Source organism: Adiantum capillus-veneris, chromosome 13 (assembly GCF_014529385.1).
Source record: "Adiantum capillus-veneris isolate H3 chromosome 13, ASM1452938v2, whole genome shotgun sequence".
NCBI classification, from domain to species: Eukaryota; Viridiplantae; Streptophyta; class Polypodiopsida; order Polypodiales; family Pteridaceae; genus Adiantum; species Adiantum capillus-veneris.
The window spans coordinates 50,026,707-50,047,511 of NC_140943.1; the positions used below are offsets into that span (position 1 = coordinate 50,026,707).

The 20,805-nt window shown below is 45.0% G+C and overlaps 1 protein-coding gene across 2 annotated transcripts in view; it reads right to left on the reverse strand.

Moving 5' to 3' along the window:
- LOC147443965 (uncharacterized) overlaps positions 1 to 20,805 on the reverse strand; it is a 103,972-nt gene that overhangs the window by 35,979 nt on the left and 47,188 nt on the right. For both annotated transcript variants that reach the window (XM_086526751.1, XM_086526750.1), the window contains exons 5-7: positions 4,605 to 5,002; positions 4,068 to 4,503; positions 3,742 to 3,965 (exon numbers count right to left, since the gene is read on the reverse strand). In XM_086526751.1, the coding sequence (XP_086382877.1) occupies positions 3,742 to 3,965; positions 4,068 to 4,503; positions 4,605 to 5,002 (1,058 nt within the window). The remainder of the gene's footprint in view (positions 1 to 3,741; positions 3,966 to 4,067; positions 4,504 to 4,604; positions 5,003 to 20,805) is intronic.

Consider the following 20,805-nt stretch of genomic DNA (forward strand, 5'->3'; position numbering starts at 1 on the left):
ACTCGTGCCAGAGGGCGGCTCTCCTAAGCCCAAAGCTGTCAGTGTCTTGTCTCAAGATCTGCAGAGTCAAGATCTATGACACAAGTCCTCCCACAGATGCCCACAACTCGGATCCTGTGGAAACAACACTCTGCAACCTGTGGTGCCTCTACTGAGACTCTGTGGAGACGACCCTCTCCCTGAACCTCGAAAAGCATGTGGGGTATTGACTCCGAGCAAGCCCTAAGTGCAATGAGGACCTCCACACACGTGAAGGCCCCCATCCATCTGGGAGTTGTTACCTCAAGAGGGGTATGCCACTTAGCTGGCAATCAAGATACCTACACTCCCTACCTTTCCCTCGGATCGGCAATTGGATGGGGACAACTATGCCAATTGGAGAGAAACCATGATGGCGGTCTTTGACTCTTACGAGCTTTGAGGATTTGTCTCGAGCAACTTTCAAAAGCCAAAGGACCCAAAGGGAGCGAAGTTGTGGGAGCATGTCAATGCACGGATCCGGTCCTTCATTATTCTCAACAGTACACCAGCGGTGATTGGCCATATACGTCTAATGAAAAATGCAAAGTTGATGTGGGATCGGCTTTCTTCTCTTTATGATCGAGTTTCTCCAATGAAGAGGATAGCCCTCGAGGTGCAATTGAGAACCTTGGATGCGAAGCACACTTCCATTCTGGATCACATCAACAAGATGCAGGAGCTTCAAGAGGAGATACTTCATATGGGAAAGCTTATCAGTTTAGAGGACATGGCCATTCAGCTTTTGGTCCAATTGCCTCCTCGGTACACCAACTTCTACTCTTCCTTAATTACCAGTGGTCGGTTGAATACTATCACTTGGGACAAGCTTGTTCCAATGGTTTTGGACTAGGAGGAGCGATTGAGAACGGGGAAGAAGTCAGACTCCGAAGCCTTGACGGGTCCTTTCAACAACAAGAAGAAGCAGAAGGATAAGAAGAAAAGCAATAACACCAAAGATAAGAAGAGTGATGCCAAGCGTGACGCCTTGAAGGAGGAGCGGCATTGCAACAACTGTGGTGAGAAAGGACATTATTGGAGGAAGTAACCAAAGCGAGTTGGAGAGGCTTTGACTTCCTTGGCGGCAGTAGTATAGTCACCGGCCTTTGTTCATTTGGAGATTCTCTCCTCGATGGACTCTCCGAGGACATCGGAGGCCATGGTGACACATGTGGGTCGAGACAGTCGTGATTGGATTCTTGACAGTGGTGCCTCACGGCACATGACACTCTTGAAGGATCTTTTGTCCAATATGCGACGACACTGTGGTACTATCTTTATCGGCGACAAATCTGAAATTCCCATTCACAATGAGGGTTTCATGGACCTCATACCCAACGGAAGAGGGGGTGTGCATACCTCCAAGGTACTATATGCTCCAAAGCTGAGATCTCATCTTATGACAATGCAGGAGGTGTGCAAGCTTGGCATGGAGGTGATCTTCACAGAGGACTCATTATCTATATGGGATCGGCAAACTGGTATAGAAGTCAGAGGGGGCTTGGTAGAGAACGGCCTCTATCGGCTTCATGCTCTTTCTTCATCGACTCGGATACCCACAAGTGATTTATAGCATTACAGGTTCAGCCATGTGAACAATGATACCCTTCGACTTGCTTTTCATTAACAGATGCTCCAAGGCTTACCAAATGATGGGAGTAAGCATGGGAAATACATTACTTGCATTCGTGGGAAACAACATCGTGAATCCATCCCGAGGCTTTCTACACGCCAAGTCACTGCCGTATTGGAGTTGGTTCACACCGACCTTTGTGGACCTATGCAGACCCCTTCCCTCAGAAAGGCTCTTTACTTCATGTTATTGGTGGATGATTTTAGCCACTTCATTTGGACATATTTTCTACAGCATAAGCACGATGCATTTGGCCTCTTCAAGAATGGGCGAACTCTTGTGGAGAAGGAAAGCAATCATGTGTTGAAGACCATTCGATCGGGCAAAGGTGGGGAGTTTACTTCCAATGCTTTTATTCAGTTTTGTGAGAATCATGGTATCAAGCAAGAGCTTGCAAATACCAATACACCTTCAGAGAATGGAGTTGTGGAGCGAAGAATAGGACAGTGGTAGAGATGGCACGGACCATGCTTGAGCATACTGAATTTATTCTCACAAAACTAAGAGAGCTTAAAAGCATGGCTAAAACAGGGCAGGCACGAGTGACTTATTTCAGCCAATTTACAGCATAGGCACCGGACAAGGTTTTCAGGGGAGATCAAGGTTTATTTTGAGTAGAATTTCCTCAAGCTGGTCTTGCTTATCATAGGCGAGAAAGCATTGCAGGCAGAGAAAATGGTTGTACATGGCATAATAGAGGGCAGATGTTATTGCATGGTGGAGGTTGACTACGGAGAATCTGCCAGAGGACATGTTGGAGCGGGCCCGCTGGAGCTATCGAGTTGTTGCGTTAAGAGGTGAGAGGGTACGCACGTCGCAAAGGGAGTCGCTGCCTGCATAGCAAGAGGCGAGGAGTTGATCATGCAGGCAACTTAAAATAGGAGAGACTGTAACATAAAGAACCAGTGCCTGAGGGTAAACAAGCTGACATGGGAGAATAAGTAGAGGTTGTCATAAACAGCAAAAGATGACCTTTGCCAAAACCATGTAAGAGGAGGAGGGGTCCTTGCAGGACACACTAGTCCTAGAAGAAGGCGCGCCCAGAGATGGACCCACTAGATTTTGTCTCTTCTACCCTTGACCATTTCTCAACATGTCCACTACGCCTAATCCTATTCCAACTGCAGGTCATGATCTCCTCCTGATGGGCACCATTGCTAAAGTCAATCTAAAGGCAGCTTTAAGTCAACAAAAGTGGCACTTCGGTATGTGTACACTCACACTACCAGAGAGGCGCATCAATAAAGCTTTCAGCTGATCAAACTGGGAAATCTGCTCTGGGAAGATAGCATCCTGAATCTCCGCTCAGCAAGGACACGCGAATGGCATCTGCATGTGTCTCCTCCTGATGAGCACCATTGCTAGAATCAATCTAAAGGCAGCTTTAAGTCAACGAAAGTGGCACTTCGGTATGTGTACACTCACACTACCAGAGGCATATCAACAAGCTTTCAGCTGATCAAACTGGGAAATCTACTCTGGGAAGATCGCATCCTGAATCTCCGCTCAGCAAGAACACGCGAATGGCATCTGCATGTGTCTCAGTCAGATACATGAACCATGTTTCTCCTAACGGCCAGGAATCCTCTTCCAATATATGACCACACGAATCCCTACCAGAGAAATTCCTTAGCAAGGTCTGCCTATCAACCTCCTCTGACAAAAATGGCCTCTAAATCAAACAGCCATTAAAAAAGGAATCCACACACACATCAAACATCTCAACAACTAAGAGTTTGAGGTATGAATCTCCCATTCAGATCTCTCTAAATAATTACTTTCTACTCTACACATCTCAGAAAAATTTGATATCACAAAGATCTGCATCTTAACTACTCTCTAAAAGCTCAAAGACTAGATACTTGGACCCAATATGCACAAAGCAAATGATGCAAAGGTACTCCATTGACTACGGCTGAGTACTATCACAAACTGCAAACAGCCCTCTTGGTTTTTTTCTGCATTTATTAAACCATTTAACGTTTAAAAATAAAATGACATATAACAAGCCTTCACTATGTTTTGCTAAGCACTACTGGGCCTCTTTTGCTTGCTTGTCTTTAGAAAGTAAAAGAGAGAAGGATTCATACGATTTAGTTGTGTTGTTATAATTGCAGATAACAACAATCTTTCCAAGCCAAAGCAAGCCTTTGCAGCTCATCCGCTGCTCTTGCATCACATCCCCAAAAACCCGCCATTTCTTTGACCGCAAATCATAAAGTATTAAGCCTCGTCGACCTGCCATAGCCAAATGTGTCCCATCTTTACTGGCAGATACATGCAAAAGTGGCCAATTTTGGCTAATGTATGATTGCTGTCAGTTTGAAAAAAAAAAAAGTTGATTAGAAAGGAAAACAGCTGTGTGTACAATGAACGATCAATTTGTACTACTCAAACCCCCTTGAGGCCCACTTACTGGAACAATGAGATGCTGAATTTTGAGCTCATCTTCATCTTCTGTTTGCAACAAAAGCACCCTGTCTTCTCCACATATGATCTGGCGAAGGTGAGACACACCTGAGACACCTCGGTTTAAACAGCATTTTCCAAAGGAAAATAAAAGCATTCTGGTTGCAGTTCGAGATTCTATGGCATACAACTGGTATGCATTCTCGTCCCAATCCAAACATGCAACACCCCCGCTGAGAGGTTCACACCTAAGAAAGTCCTGCCCTGGCTTCACAACAGGTGAGAACGCTGTATTTAACCCACTTTGTCGAATTGTACACATTAACCGGCACCCTGAAGATGACCAAACTGCCAATCCCCGCAGCTGCCACCCGACTGCAAATGCAGTATTATCAGGAGTCCATCTAATGCAGCTTACTGCACCAGTATCCTCCATTGAATATCTACAAAGTTAGAAACAAGATCTATCACAGGAAAGGTGAATCGTATAAACAATATATCTTGTTAATGTCAAGCCTAGACAAGAGTTAAAAAAATTTCTTACCCCCAGTCATACAAAGAGATTGTTCGTATAAGAGTTGCATTCTCTGCCAAATCAAAAAGACTGACAGCTCCACTTTTTGAGCCCACGGCAAGTAAGTTCTGTTCACTAGCTATTGACACACAGATTGCATCATTAACGCCTATCCATCTGTCTGGCATGATATCAGAACCCTTTTTCACACCATTCTTGCTGGTAGTGCAAATCAGAACACGCCCATCTTCAAGCAATGCTATAAGCAGATTCAACTGAACTGAGAGTTCCAGTTTTGAAAAATTAAAGCATGCCCTTCCCAAAAACTCCTTATGAGGCGACCTGCTCAAATCACCATTGCTGTCCTTTGTAGATAATCTGTCTGGTAAAACCTTTCCATCTTCAGACAAATCCACAGAATCTACAAACTGTACCAGGAGAGATCGACCAAATAAGACCAACATCAAATAAAATTGCAGTAAAAATATATGCACAGCTGTGGTTCTCCAACTGGTGAAATTGAGTGAAGGTATAGGAAATCAGTTAAAAAAATCCTGTAAGAGCCAGTAAATGTTTCGTCAAAGATATAGACTAAAAAAGCTATTCATGAAGTAAAAGAACAAATATCAAAGGGTTGGTGTTCATGACCCTGCTATGCTGAAAATTGCATACTGGGTAGCTACATTCCCCAGCCATATAAGGTTTAAAGCAATATGATGCACATAGCTTCGTTGTGCAATAGTTTTCTTCAATTGTGGTTTATGTACTTTTGTTAAATTTCATGAAAAAGATTATAGAAAGCATGTGAGTATGACAAGTTACAACAAAACACGTATGCATCTAGAATTGTGGTAGCTCAATGTCGGGCAAATGCTGTGCCAACTGGGAAACAGGAGGGAGGGAGCAGTCAATGAAGACGATGATCAACCCAGCTTCCAACATCCCAAAACAAACAAAACCAAAACAGAAAGAAAATCAAGAAATAGAAAAAGAGGACGAAAGAAAACAGCAAAAACAAAAACAAAACCAAGAGAGCAAAACGAAATAACGTACTCGAAAGCATGTGAGTATGACAAGTTACAACAAAACACGTATGCATCTAGAATTGTGGTAGCTCAATGTCGGGCAAATGCTGTGCCAACTGGGAAACAGGAGGGAGGGAAAGAGGACGAAAGAAAACAGCAAAAACAAAAACAAAACCAAGAGAGCAAAACGAAATAACGTACTCAAAAGACAAACTTCACCCACACACACACGCAGACACACTTTTTTTCCAGAGTAATGTCACACACACACACACAGAAGCAATCCTTAAGAGTACAGAGAAAACAAGAGATACAAAACCTGGCTCCACACACAAACACTACACTACAGAGACACACCCATCAAAGCAAGGAAATACATGCAAAAACAAAAACAAAAAACAAACAAGGCAACACAACAAAAAAACAAAAGGGACTGCAAAGATAAAAGTGGGGAAGGGAGCTCCAAGAAGACGGTGAACATAGTTTTGGTGACAACCATGTTATATCGTGCTGTAGAATCCTGGTAGAGAGCAGAGCAACAACCCTCTCAAAACAAACAAAACCAAAGCAGAAAGGAAACCGAGAAGTAGAAAGAGAAGGACGAAAGAAAACAGCAAAAAACAAAAACAAAATCAAGACAGCAAAATGTAGGGCTCCTTCCAAGGGTCTCTACAGCCTTGACAAAGGCTGGGAAGGCCTTCCAAGAGGTGGCATCTACAGGGAAGGAAGCTGATTGGGCCCTCTGTGGCAATAGTACCAGGGGTTGTGGCAAAAGAACCAAAACACCAACGGGTTTTCCTCCTCCTTTTTCTTATTCTTCTTCTTTTTCTTCTTCTTCAAAGAGTTATCTTAGTGTTGTCTCTTCTTGCCTTCGCCGCCACCGCCCTTAGCAAGAAGGGCACCATCCACTCCAACAGCCCCTTTAGCCCGATCTTGGAGTGGCCCTTGATCTGCTTGAGCTAGAGAACAAGCAAACTCTGAAAGTAAAAATCACACCACCAAGGAAGTTTGAAGGGTAGAAGTCTTGTTGAAGAGTGGCCCGATGTTGAACATCGTTGAGCAAAACCCCTAACTTGAGGAAGAATAAGATGGTTTTTGATGTGTTGTACTTGACCTCATCCAATTTCCCGGAAGTCGAAAAAGTAAGCAAACCCCTGCTGATGAGGACGTCATGTCAAAGTGCTAATGTCGTGGTGGCAAGTATCTTCAAAGCAATTCACAAGTCGTACCCATCTAGAGTCAACGATCATCACTGTTGGTACGGAATGAATGGGTCTAAGGATCACACACCTGTACGAGACACCAAGCCAAGGTTGAGGCTACCCCATGAGACATGAAGTGGGAGTTGAGGCTACCATATGCTGCAGCAGTCACCGATAGACCGCACAAACCACCACCGGATAGTATCCTCTCAATAGGTAGTCGAATCCACTGCACAAAGGGTAGCTTTCAGCCCGCTATGCGCTCTGAGCCCACCTACGACGGGCTGAAAACCCTGCTGTACAGCGAATTTCAGCGTATAGGCAAGATGTCGGTATAGGACTGCACAAGAAGGGAGTTACTCCGCTCCTCTGTCACAAGTTACCTCGATGGAATAAAGACATTGATTTTTTGTGAGATTTCAAAGATATTGATGGGCTGACAGTATTCTGCTAATCGACTTTATGTAAAGAAGTACTTTGAAATGGGAATTCCTAAAATAAAACAGTTATATGTGCTCTCTCATGTGTGTATTGTTTGAGTGCATGTTTGAAAAGCGAAATGACTGCAGGATTTTGTCTTGTTCACCAGAGTGGTGATGTGGATATGATAGTAACGAGATTCAGTAGAACAAGACATCCGTGAAAAGATCAGCGCGGTCTGGATGTGATTGCTAAATAAGTTACAATGATCATGATACTCATCTAAGATCTTGACAAGGATAGTGATGTGAATGTTCAATGGCTATCGTCTTCGTGCAAGTGCTGGATATATGTGGTCTAGTACGTCGGTAATAAAGAGTCAGGGTTTGTTGAACTAGTTTTTGTCCTATGTCTATTTTGTGGGCGTAATCGAGGGCGATTACAATTCTTTCGAGAGGGGGGTATGTCACAAAGTAATGACGAGACATGGCCTAAAGGGCACAAGGGGGCCTAAACCCTAACGAAAGAGGCGGTAGAAGTTTTACCAACTTACAAAACCCAACTGAATGATCCAGAAGGGGGTTAGACATAAAAATCTAACCCAGAAAGTTGTCCAACTTATGGATCCCGACCGAGGGTCCTAAAATTATTCAAAATAAAGCAAGAACCCAAAATTTGCGTAAAGGGCTAATGATGTGGTAAGCTATACGGATCTCCGTAAATTGCGCTGACAGTGCTTACATGGCATGCCGTACGGCTAGCCCATGGCACACTAGCTTTAGGGGTACCACATGCTTTTAGACTTATGCTTTTCTTGTTTGAGCAAGGCCAGGGGCCTTTAAAAGTGTGCAAGGGCCTCTTCTCCGTGTAGATTAGCTTGGGAGCTTGCTAGAGAGACTGCTGAGGGGGGTAACTACCGAGAAGTTGCCTGTTGAGCGGGAAGCTCCTGCTACCTCTTCTGCCAAAAAGTGCTAACTTGGGTTTGCTTATATATTAAAATTGCCCTACCTACTTTTGTTGGAAAGTCACTTAAAAATAATAAGTGAAAATAACCAAAAATAGGAAAATAGGCTAAATGCACTAGAAAATTCCCCTAACTGATGCTAATGGATTCTTATGGGAATTCCGATGATCATGCTGTGTGCAACCGGAGGATATACATCTATGCTAAGTGACTGGGCATGCACGGTCTACGAATAGACTCACAAAAGTGCCAAATCACTACTAATCTAAACTTGACTTGACTGACGGGAACCCTACTATGGTGTAGCTTGTCCACGGACACATAGAGTTGGGATGTGTCACGTGACATCCCCTCCTTTTCAAAGTGAGGTACTGGTACCGAACTGTATGGCATCGAGGGAGATCGCCAACAGCATCCGGAATCCTGGAAGGGACTCTTCGCCGGCCCACTCTGTCGTGTGGGTCGAGCGGTACTTGAACTTCATAAAGGTCTGCAACGCTTGCTTCTTTGGGCCGCGCCGAAAGCGACACAAAGTCTTCTGTGGCTCCTTCGATGCTTCAACTTCGTCTAGAGTCCTGCTTGTTTCGTCTTCAAGAATCTCCATTTCTGAAAATTCTTGAAACCATCTCCAACACAAAACCATGAACATACCCATTCCATGTAAAGTAAAGGAAAAAAATACAGTCTTCTCTAAAGACTGTGTATGCAATGTAGATGAACATAGAGACGGAGTGACAACCCGTTCATCAAACACATGCAAACAATGAGGTCGAATCTTTTCTGTTTGATCGAAATCAATGAACTATGGCAAATCACAATGGAAAAGCCCATGTGTGGTGCTCATACTTTTTTTTTCCGAGAAAAAGGTTCTTCTATTAGTTAATGAAAGCTGCCCGTAGGGCTACAACCACCTCTGCAAGAGAGGGCTACAACAAACATGATGGGGAGACTCTCCCAATGAAAGAACAACATATGTACAATGAGGCTAAATCAAGGGATGGGAGGAGGGAAGAGCCACACAGGTGGTCGGTAGTGCCATTTGAGCACACCCTGGACAATGGTATAGAAAGGCCTAGGGCGCCAGAGTCGAAGGAAAGCCTCGCGACGCTCCCGCATGCGGTCGGAGCTGCCCTGAAGTCCCTCAAGCTGTCCTCTGAGAGTATGGATCAGCTCTAGCCAAAAGTCACGAACAGTCTTTGCTGGTGGCACAGAGCGGGCCTCAAAAATGCGGAAACAGCGGGCCCGCCAGATGAACCACAGTGTCAGGCCACTGATGAGCTCCCAACACTCCTCTCTCTCACTACACCACTCCTGTGGAGTAAGCTCTGTAGCAGGCTGGAGTGTAGGACGCCCCCCTTGTATCACTATCATCCTGCTGGTGGAAGATAGCTCAAACTGAAGTGTCGGGCCCGTGAGAGTGGACCAAGCCGCTGCCCCCCAAGTGTACTGTCTAGCCGTGGAGAGAGTAGGCATCAACCGAAGAACTCGTAGCCACACCTGCTGGGCAGAGGGACAATCCCAAAGACAATGACGTTGACTCTCCACCAACTGGTCACAGGCTGCACATGCGGTCGAGAGACCACTATACACAAGCCAGCTCCCTATTGCTGTTGCTCTATGTGCAACCAGCCACTAAAACAAAGTGACGCGTCTCGGCTGTCTGGAGTCCCACAGCCTCTGCCAAAAGGCTGCCAAGAACTCGACTGTGAGGCCCTCCTCCTGCCAATGACGTGCTGCAGCGGGGCGGGCCTCTCTCTGTGCTGCAAGGATGATGTGTTAGTGGATGCTTTTCCTAGTGTGGTGCTCATACTATCATGTGCTCTTTCGGAAACTGTGTCATGCCACGGAAGAGACATGGAATGTGACTTTCTGACATACAAACTTTTCAACTTTTCATGAACAATCCACATACATTCGTGTCATCCATGAGAGAAACGTGCTCAACATGCAATATGTCATGCCTAGGAAAAGGGACCACATAACGATGCTGACTAAAATATAGGAAACCTTCACGAATGAAACACTCGAACAATGCGTGCGTATCAATCATGCGAACACATAATACTTCCTGTGATGGTTCTTTGGACCAAGGCTCGAGAGCCAAGATCGGTTCGTCCTGAATGATCAAATCGTCATGTGGGGGTTCTTTGGACCTCGACTCGAAAGCCAAGATCGGATCTTCGTGATTGATCGAATATACAACGAGGTTAGCTTCGCTAGGAAAAGCATCCACTAACACATCATCCTTGTGAACAATCACATCATCTTCATGCAATTCATCATGTTTGTCTTTTTCATCCAAATCATCATGCAAATCATTATCAGTCAAATCATCATGCTTCTCATAATCATGCAAGTTCTGTGTGTCACGCTGTGGAGAAAAAAAGACTGAGAGAGTCTCCTTATCTCGAATCCTTTCAACCTTGTCTTGCATATTAGCAATGAGAGATGGAGAAGGAGCAGTGTCCACTCCATGAAAGACAGTAGGAGAATCACTTTTGGCATTGAGAGTTAAAGTGCTAGCCTCCCAATCAACGAGAGGGTTTATTTCACGAAACCCTTTCATGCCTAAAATCATATCACATTCTGAGAGAGGAGAAACAACAAATCTTCTAGTGAAGGCAGTTTGTTGAATTGCAAACAACACATCAAGGCACTCCTTCGTGATGAGAGCGTCCATACCAGGACGAAAGCCACAGACCTCGATAGGAGATCTCGGACTAACTTCAAGGCGGGCTCTCTCAACAAGAGAGGGACTGATCACATCATGTATACTACCTGGGTCAAACAATATGACAAAACGGTGCCCCGACGTACGACCATAACATTTAATAAGAGAATCATCAATGGGAGGATCCTGAGAAACTTTGGGCACAATCGTGTTATCATTCATTGCATTGACAGATGTAGTGGGTGTTGTGGGTTCTTTAGATTCATTCAATTCAAGCTTTAGGACATGTTCGTTTTATGTGACCCTTAATGTGACAATGAAAACAACGACCTTCCTTAGAATAAGTGCTTTATTCTTCCGACGTGATGTATCCTCCTACAATTCCTTGTGCTACCTTTTCATCTGGAGTAAGCTTAGGTTTAGCAGTTGTGTTAGCCTTACCCTTGAATTCAGTGGAAGAATTCTTTGATGAGAGACTGTTGGAAGATTGGTTAGAAGAGTTATCATTGTTATCATTCTTACCGTTCTGCGGGTTCTGAGAAGTCTGCGAGGTACTTGTAGAAGTCTTGTTCTCCTTAGGCTTTTCCTTGTTGTGCTTCATCTCCTGTGCGAGAGCAATCGTTACCGCCTTGTTGAGATCGATTGGATCGAATACCTCGACATCGTACTTGGTATACTCGTCCAATCCAAAGAGAAAAGCCACTTTGCGCTCATCATCCGACATGCGTAATTGGGTACCCAGCTGCAAAACACGATTAGAAAAAGACATAACCGGCATACCGTTTTGCTTGAGAGCGGGCAAATCGTCCTTCAATCGTGCGAGGTACTGAGGTGGCATAAACCGCGCCTTGAGCTTGTCTTGGAAATCAGCCCAACTAAAAGAGAGGAACTCCCACGATCTTTGGGTGGTTCGGTCTTCAAGGCTAAGACTTGGACAAGCAATTCTTGACTACGTAGCTCTCGTCAAGCTTCACGCTCGGCCTCCAAAGTTGCGGCTCATACTGTCGCTTCCTCCTTCCTTATTTCTTTTCTTTCTTTTCTTGCGTCGCGGTCGCGTTCTAAAGCAATGCGATTTTCTTCTTGTTGTGCGGCATATCTTGCGTTTCTTTTGTCGCGCTCGCGGTCCTTGGCTTCTTGGTCTGCGGCCATTCTTGCAATTCTGTCGTCGCGTTCACGATCTCTTTTGTCACGCTCACGGGCCTGAGCAAGGCGACTTGCTTCTTGTCTATCCATAATGGCCATCATTTGCTTAACCATTTCCTCCATAGGGTTTGGTGGACTTGGTGGAGTAGATGGCGAAGGGAGAGGGTTGAAGAAATCATCTCCGGGTGGGGACGAGTCTTCGTCGCCTCTCTCATGCTCATCACCTGTATGCGAAGTATCCATTCCGCTTCGGGTGACGACCATGCACTATGATCTTGGGTTCTTAAGCTCGCGAGGAACTTGGGTTCTTGAGGGTCTTGGTTCTTGGGTTCTTGGGTTCTTGAGTTCTTGGGTTCTTGAGGATCTTGAGGTTCTTGAGGTTTTCTTTCGCTTGCAAATCGCGTTGGAGAAGGATCTTCTCTTCACCCGAGTTCTACCCTTTTCTGCGGGCGCACCCATTGGCGGCCTTGCGCTCACACCGAGGTTGCTTTTTCCCACCTCACGTCGATTGGCCAGCCACTAAGTGCACGGTCCGCTCTCAATGAGTGAAAAGAGACGAGGGGAGGCTGGACAAGCCCTTCTTTCTTGGGATTCCTGTAACTCTTCAACAAAACACGATTAGGAATCGCCACGCCCAAGTAAACTTGGGTTCGTGCGATTGCAACAAGCAAAAAAAATTCTTGTGGTTCTTGTGGTTCTTTCCTTGAGTAATGCAGAACACTTCCAAAGCTTTGATACCAATGTTAGGTGCAGCAGAATGAATGTTGTATTTTCTCAAGATTAGTGATCTTTATTGCTCAAGGTTCCTTTTAGTTCTTAGGGAAGCAGAGAGCCTTCCGTCTTTATGGAGAGTGATATGATCACGAACAAAGTGAGTGGATATTGTGCGTGCAAGTGAATGAGACTGAGAGGAGGAGAGAGAAGAGATACGACACCCGAGAGGTTGTAAAACCCTCCTCCGAAGGCCCCACTCTCGTCAACGAGAGTGGTCTACTTTGATTGCACAAAGGTGTACAATGCGAATGCAATGGACAGATGCAAGTTGGACTATGCCGATGACGACGACGGTGGTGACGACGGCGACATGATGGCTGAAATCTGAGATATTCTAATTGTTGAAATTCGGGACTGTTTCGGTGGCTGAAAATGACTGTTTTGGCTGCGTTTTTATGGCTGAAAATGGGGGAACATCTGCAACCAATCTGGGGGCTGATCTGCTACTGTGTCATAGGCTGAAAACTGCGAGAATCCAATTGCTGAATTCTGTGTTTTTGCTACTGCTGAGCTGGCGTTTTTGACAAGGCTGAAAAAACGATGAATCTGCAAGTGATGCTGGCGTTTTTGTCCAAGGCTGAAAAACGATGGCTGGGATGTGTCTGCTGAGGTTGGAAAACACCAGGCAAGGGGACTTGTAGGCGATGGCTTGCTAGGCGGAAACGCCAAAGGGAAGGAGTGGATAGCGAGGGTCTACTGCTGAGGGGGGGTACTGCTGAGAAGTTTCTTGTTGAGCGGGAAGCTCCTGCTGCCTCTTCTGCCAGAAAGTACCTACTTTTGTTGGAAAGTCACTTAAAAATAATAAGTGAAAATAACCAAAAATAGGAAAATAGGCTAAATGCACTGGAAAATTCCCCTAACTGATGCTAATGGATTCTTATGGGAATTCCGATGATCATGCTGTGTGCAACCGGAGGATATGCATCTATGCTAAGTGACTGGGCATGCTTGGTCTACGAATAGACTCACAAAAGTGCCAAATCACTGCTAATCTAAACTTGACTTGACTGACGGGAACCCTGCTATGGTGTAGCTTGTCCACGGACACATAGGGTTGGGATGTGTCACGTGACATGTAACTACCTAGATAGTGATCAAGCCAACATGAATCTACCCAAAGCTCTGTCCACCTAGAGCGATGTAGCAAAAAACCACCAAGTCTAGTGTTCTTTATCTGACTATTATAAAGCATCCACTATAAAAACCTCCTGTAGCAACTCACAAAAGCCAAGGGACTAAACCCCTCAACTACCTCCGAAATCATCCGCATCCATTCTAACATTTCTTGATGATAAACTCCAAAAAATGATACCGATCTTCTGCACAATTGTAAGGGACCCACTCATTGTCCACCTCAAAAGCCAAGGGAAGGTACCAAGATGCACCTCTCTCTGACAAAACCAACTTCCCTAAGGCTTCTCCAAACTGACTCTCAAACAAATGTGAAAACTGTCTGATATCCATAAAGTAACTGGCCTCAACCATTGTCTGCTCCTGTAAGATATCACAGACAGTCTCCCTCATGTGAAAGGAGTCTACGTGTAAAGCCTGTACTCTAAATCTGATCATGGGACTCTCTCTAGGCCGAGGAAAATGTGACATGTTCTTGATAACTACAGGAAAAGAATGTCTACACATAGTGGCCCACTCCTCAAAGACACATCTGGAGATCTCCATGGACCAACAGCAAAGAACTGAGATGGAAAGATCTTAGAGAGTGGGACATCTGTTGGAGATGCAAAGCTTGCTGAATAGTCAAAATCCTAGCAAAATGTGAAGACTTGCCCTCCTGCTCCCCTAGAACAAGGCCTATAGTGAGACACACCTATGACTACATCTCCAAGAGATCAAAAGCCTGTTGAACTAGTCTATCTTGGGGCAACTCAGGCTGCTCCTAAACTGTCGTCGATTGTTGATCTTCCTCTATCCCTTTGTCCAACTTCTCTAGAACCTCCTCTCAATTCTAGTCTCGGAGTCTCTCCTCCGAAGGTCTATCCCTCTGTCCAATTGCTGTAGAACCTCCTCTTGATTCTGGTCTAGGAGTCTCTCCTCCGGAGGTCTGTCTGTGGGTTGGTCTGCCTCCGCCAACCTGTATCTCACAACCCTTCTGTAAACAAGGATAGGTTGTGCTTGTCCCTGTCTACCTGCCTGTCTCTGTCTTGGTATCTGCTCGGCACTCTGCTGCTGCTAACTCTGCGCGAGGTCCTACTGCTGTACAGAACTTTGCTACGGTTGTGAGCGTTGTCTCCTCCTCCGACCAATCTGTCTTTCTTGTCACCGTCTACGACAAACTTTCACCAAGTGCCCCATGTCCTGACACTAAGGCACTTGTTCAATCTGTCTGTAACCACAATCCTTTGCGAGTGCAGCAACCCTTTCCGCTCGAAAGTGATGGTATCTGGAAAGACTGTGGAAAGGATAGTAGCCACCTTTATAGAAGGCACAGATGTCTATGTCTGCACTAAGCGCATGAATGGTGTGCCAAAGATAGAACCCATCTGCCTCAACATGTCTGGCAACCAAAATTGCACTCGCAGCTCTGAAAAAGCTATTTTAACTAGATACTTTGGAACCTGGCATCTGTCCTCAAAAGCATCTAATGAAACATCCTCGTACCACGGATACAAAAAAAACAATATGTCCCCGAAGTCGAGAGGAGTGCGGCTGATAACATCGAGGCAAGTTCCTTTGATGAAAAATAGCAATGAAAGTACCTCTGTTGAGCAGGATAATTTCCTCTACTTTGCCTTCATCCAAACCAGAGTGCACGAGAGCCACTCCCAAATGTTGACACGAGCATAGGAACATCCCACCAAGCAACCAACAGCTCCTCTTTGAGAGAGAACCTCAACAAAATCACCAATCTTGTGTTCAGATTTTTTGAGATAACCATTGAAGGTTCCATAGTACTTGAGAGAGAGCCTCAAAGAAGATAAACAAACCTTGAGCTACCCCTCCTCACCTCTCAAGCCCGAGAGCCTCTCAAAATGTGAGGCTAGACTAGACTATCAGGCGAGCTATAGGTGCACAAGAGCGGCAAGAATACAGGCAAGGCGGCAGGTGGGCAAACAAAGGTAAGCAAGGCAGTAGCATGGACTGCCCGACAGCACGGCAGCAGCGCGGGTAGGCTGGGAAGTGGGCACAAGAAGCAGCAACGAAGTGGAGGCAAAGCGTCAATTGCAGCAGGGCTTCGCGAAGCACGCAGCAGCACTCAACGAAGCGAGGACAGCAGTGTGACAGGTTCCAGTAGCAGCGTGAGGACAAACGACAAGGAGGGGTGAGCTTGCTAGGGTTTTGAATGATAGGGTTAGGGTTCGACAGGCCTAATGTTAGATTTTCGACAAGACGAGCTCTCTCTCTCTCTCTCTCTCTCTCTCTCTCTCTCTCTCTCTCTCTCTCTCTCTCTCTCTCTCTCTCTCTCTCTCGCGTGCTCTCTCTTGCGTGCTATTACACATATATAAAAGTAGCTTTGTGGAGTGGAACCACTGGACTTACATGTAGAAAACATAATGGGAATAGTGTGATTGACTATATGCTACTCTCCGAAGCCATCATGTATTGCATAAAGAGTTTTATGTTTGGCCAATGGACCCCGGAATCAGACCATCGGACCTTATGTATTGACCTTGCATGTGGAAAAGCAACTAACCTTGATAATCTCAGCCAAAGGGAAGAGAAGTTATCACTATGTACAGATTTCAAACGGGCATCAATGTACATTGAAATGGTTGAGCAAAAGTTATGGATGACAAAGCTTCAATATGACGCACCATTGGAAACTAAATGGGACGCTTTCAAGAAAGTTATTTGTTCTTGTGCCGAAGAATGCTTTGCCATAAAGCATCTCCATGTTATCAACAAAGACAGATCACGCAAAAGGTGGTTTGATAAAGAATGTCAAGATGCTTCAAAGTCCTTGATAAAGCTTGATACAACTATGGACAAAGATAACTATCCATGTCATTTGCATACATACAAGGCATTGATTCAAAAGAAGAGAAGAAGATGGGAAGTAAAGCAACAACTTTCTCAAGTTCAAGGAAAGGCACGTGCATGTGGAAGATTTTGGAGAAACTTAAGAAGCAAGCGGGTTGAGAATTTTGGTAACTTAAGTCTTGTTGATATGTACACACATTGTAGGCAATCATATCAGCAACCAAATACTGAAAAAATGCCATTTTATGGTTCACTCCCATGTATGTCCTCTTTTTTTACTATTGAGGATGTATACGATGGGCTTGAAAAATGTCACTCGCAAAGCGGGAGATCTTCAAGGTATCAAGTCGGAGATGATCAAATGGACGGGAGATTTTACTCATGCGTAGATGTGTGATATGTTCAATGTTGCACTTCAACATGGCATGCCTTATGATTGGAGTACTAATTGGGTTAAGCCTTTGCATAAAGGAGGGGATGTAAAGAATGTAAACAACTACCGGACTACTATGATTGGGTCTCTTATAGCAAATTTGTTTGGGTCCATAACGGAGATGAAATTGAGTGATTGGGCTGAAGAGAAAGACAAGCGTGCAAAAGGACAATCGGGTTTTCGTCTATGCCATAGCACGGTCATCTTGTCACTCTTCATGTTCTCATGGAGGAAAGCCGGTTGAAAGGCAAGCGATTGTGTTGTTGTTTTGTGGACTTTAAGAAAGCCATTGATATGATTCCATGTAACAATTTGTGAGAAGGATGCAAGAACTCAAAGTGCCAAGTGAGTTTATGCTTGCGGTTTTTCAAATCTATTAAAAGGTGATGTGTCAATTGCGCATGGGAGAGGAATTTCAAAAAAAATTGTACTATTGGGGTTAAACAAGGATGTTCGTTGTCACCAACTCTCTTTGGTTTATGCATTGATCAATTGGAACAAATGGTACTTGACTTTATGTAAGAAGAAGGCATTGAAGAGGTCACTATTTGCAATGCGTTAATCATGCTTTTGTTGTATGCGGATGCTGTAGTGCTTCTAGCACACACTTCAGAAAATGTACAAAAGCTTATGGTTGTCCTTGAGAACTTTTGCTTGCATGGTGGGCTGATTGTGAATGAATCCAAAACAAATGTTATGCTTGTGGAAACCAACCATAAGGAGAAGCCATGCATTGTGTACAACAATGAGACACTTGAAGTTGTTGAGAGCTTTAAGTACCTTGGCCTTGAAATTCCATCCAATCACAAGTGGCATGAATGTGCTATGCGTCGTTTGGAAGCGGGAAAGAGAGCATATTATGCATTTGAGAACATGTGTAATGCGGGAAACATCAAGTGTTGGGTTCTCAAGAAGTACCTTTTTGATGCATTGGTGACACCGGTTCTTCTTTATGGAGTTGAAGTGTGGGGCGGGAACTCTCAAAGTCTACTTGGAAAGAGTTTGAGAATGTCAAAAAGAGTTTTCTTACAAACTTTCTCCAAGTTAAGACACAAACACCATATATGCTCCTACTTCTTGAGTCGGGATCTCTTCCAACTGAGGTTAAGGGCATGGAAAGGGTTGTGGAGTACATGATAAAGATGCGTCAAAACCCCTCACATCGACTTCCTACAATTGCATGGGAAGCAAGTAAAAAAGTTCATACGACGCATAAAAGCAAGATCTTGAGCACGGGATGGATGCAAGACATAATGAAGTGGTTTGGGAGATGGGATGCATTACACTTGCTACATGATGCTTCAATTGACTCCCAAGTGAATGAAGCTTTTCTACAACGCCAATGTAATACGGATTGGGAGAAATCCGGTGGGTCACGCTTCATACATTAGACCACCCATATTGCCCCCAACTACAAAACCGTGTTCTGGCGGAATCTCCTCCTACCAAGAGAACTGATTTGGAGAGAAGAGGGAAACATGTCTCGTGTAGAGAGCATGGAACCTCCTCTCAGGTGCATGCACCTCTGCTGTGGTGCTCAACATCGTGGTGATCACATCGTCTCCGTATAGATCTCTAAGAGGAAAAACGCTAGGGGAATACCCTTGCTGCCCATGATCTCCCTGGCGGTGTTGCCTCTCACCTGAGGATGCAAAATGCTAGGGATGGGAGCAGCCAGCAAAAATGCTAGGCATGCCGCCCCTACCCCGTGCCCTTCATGTACCCTCCTAGGCTGCCGAATGGGGGCGCCCTACTATAGAGGACTCTGTGCACACTCCACCTCTTGTGCCCCTGCCCACACATATATACCCTCTAGTGTCCAAGTCGGCCAGCTATCCACCAGCCCCCACAACAAAGGAAGAGGGAAAATAGGGAAAAGAGAGCACCAGGGGCTAGCAAGGAAATGGAGAAAAATACTGGCAAGGCTAGGAAACATAACCCTAGCTTGCAGGAGCTTACTGGCCATGGAACTGAGCCAAAACCCAAGGCTAAACATGGCTAGACACAACCCCACATGAGAAACTTACCTCACACTGGCCGAGCACAGCCACAAAACAACCCTCACACCCTAACACTTGTCCCTAGGAGAAAATGGGACCGACTGGACCAGGAAGCTGAAGTGAGCAATCTGCAACTGTAAAGAGAAGGTTTCGTGGACAAGGATATCTGCTACTAAAATCTGAGATCAAACAATACACGGTCGTTGTATCATCCAACCACTATCCCTGAAAGACGTCCAAGCAATACTATGCTGTCTGCTGAAAATAAATCCAGCTCTATCAAGAATCTCCAATCGGCATCTACAGAAGGTACTATTGTTGACCGCTCCAAGAGAATGTATCAACACTAAGGGTAAAGACATAAAATACTGGTATCCACATCATTTCCCAACTCTAAAGTGCTCCACCCTCGAGGAAAGAGTTCAAAACATACACCTCCGTCATATACCACATGCCAGAATCTCCAAGCTGCTACAGGAAGTCCAAGGAATGGGACAACCGAGGCTACTGAGGAATTATATGTCCGATGACAAGGAACCAAAGAACTGCACCAACCATCATATACGATGATGAATTGTAAACTGTATCTAAAGGAACTTCATCGGAACTGAGAGTGAAACTGTAATTGATCTTCAACTATTTGGAACACATCCCGAGAGAGTATCACTCTACTCTCAAAGTGAATCAGGAACAAACATCCAGCAGAAGGGAACATACATCAATACTGAGACTGCAGCTAACATGGCAAGATCAAGAGAAGATCCTGCTCCCAAGCTCTGCAAGAGAAGAACAAGGTATTGTAAAAAGCCACCAAATCGATTGTCAATCCTGTCCGCTACACATGGAGCCACAAGAACTGTGAGGAAGTAGTCCGCGAAAACTGACTCCCAAGCTGGCACCACATCCCCCTCTAAAAGGAGAACACCAGAACCATGGAAAACTGTCATCACTCTCCAACAGTCTCTGCTTGTGTAACTGAATCACCCAAGATAGGGTGAATCCGGAAGGAAATATAAACTCTAACCTATCATTCGGACAAGCCAGTATCCACCACAATTGGACAAGATTCTTCATATGGAAACAAAAAGAAGACCAAGCACCAAAAGAAGAAACCCACAAGCCCAGAGTTATCAATAGTGTAGCGTGCAAAATACTATAAAGAGGGCAAGTGCACATTTTTGCAAAGTGCCCTAACAAAGCACCAAAGGAGAAGGATCAGGACGAGTCAGAGAGTTCCAAAACGGCAAATGAGCATGCAAAGAAGGGAAGACAAAGGCAAAACTCGTTCCAGATTTTGTGGGGGTGAGCCGAGAACACATAGATGAGAGTACGAAGCTCTACAAAGCGTGGGGTAAAGCACGAGGTCAAGAAGTCTGTACCTTCTTTGATGGCAGAGCCAAGGCCAATTTCATCTCCGCTGAATTGGCCGCTCCACTTGGACAAATGCTTCAAGGAATGGGGCCACCGATGGAGGCGGTTTTGGCGGTAGCAAGGAGGGATATCACCATTACACTTGTCATAGGTAAACTTCAGAAGGTAATGCTTCCAAACTAAGAGAGCATGAAGTCATAGGCAAAATTCAAAAGGTAATGCTTCCAAACTAAGAGAGCATGAATATCTGCCACGACTTCCTTCTCATAGATAGAAGCATCACGAAATCATC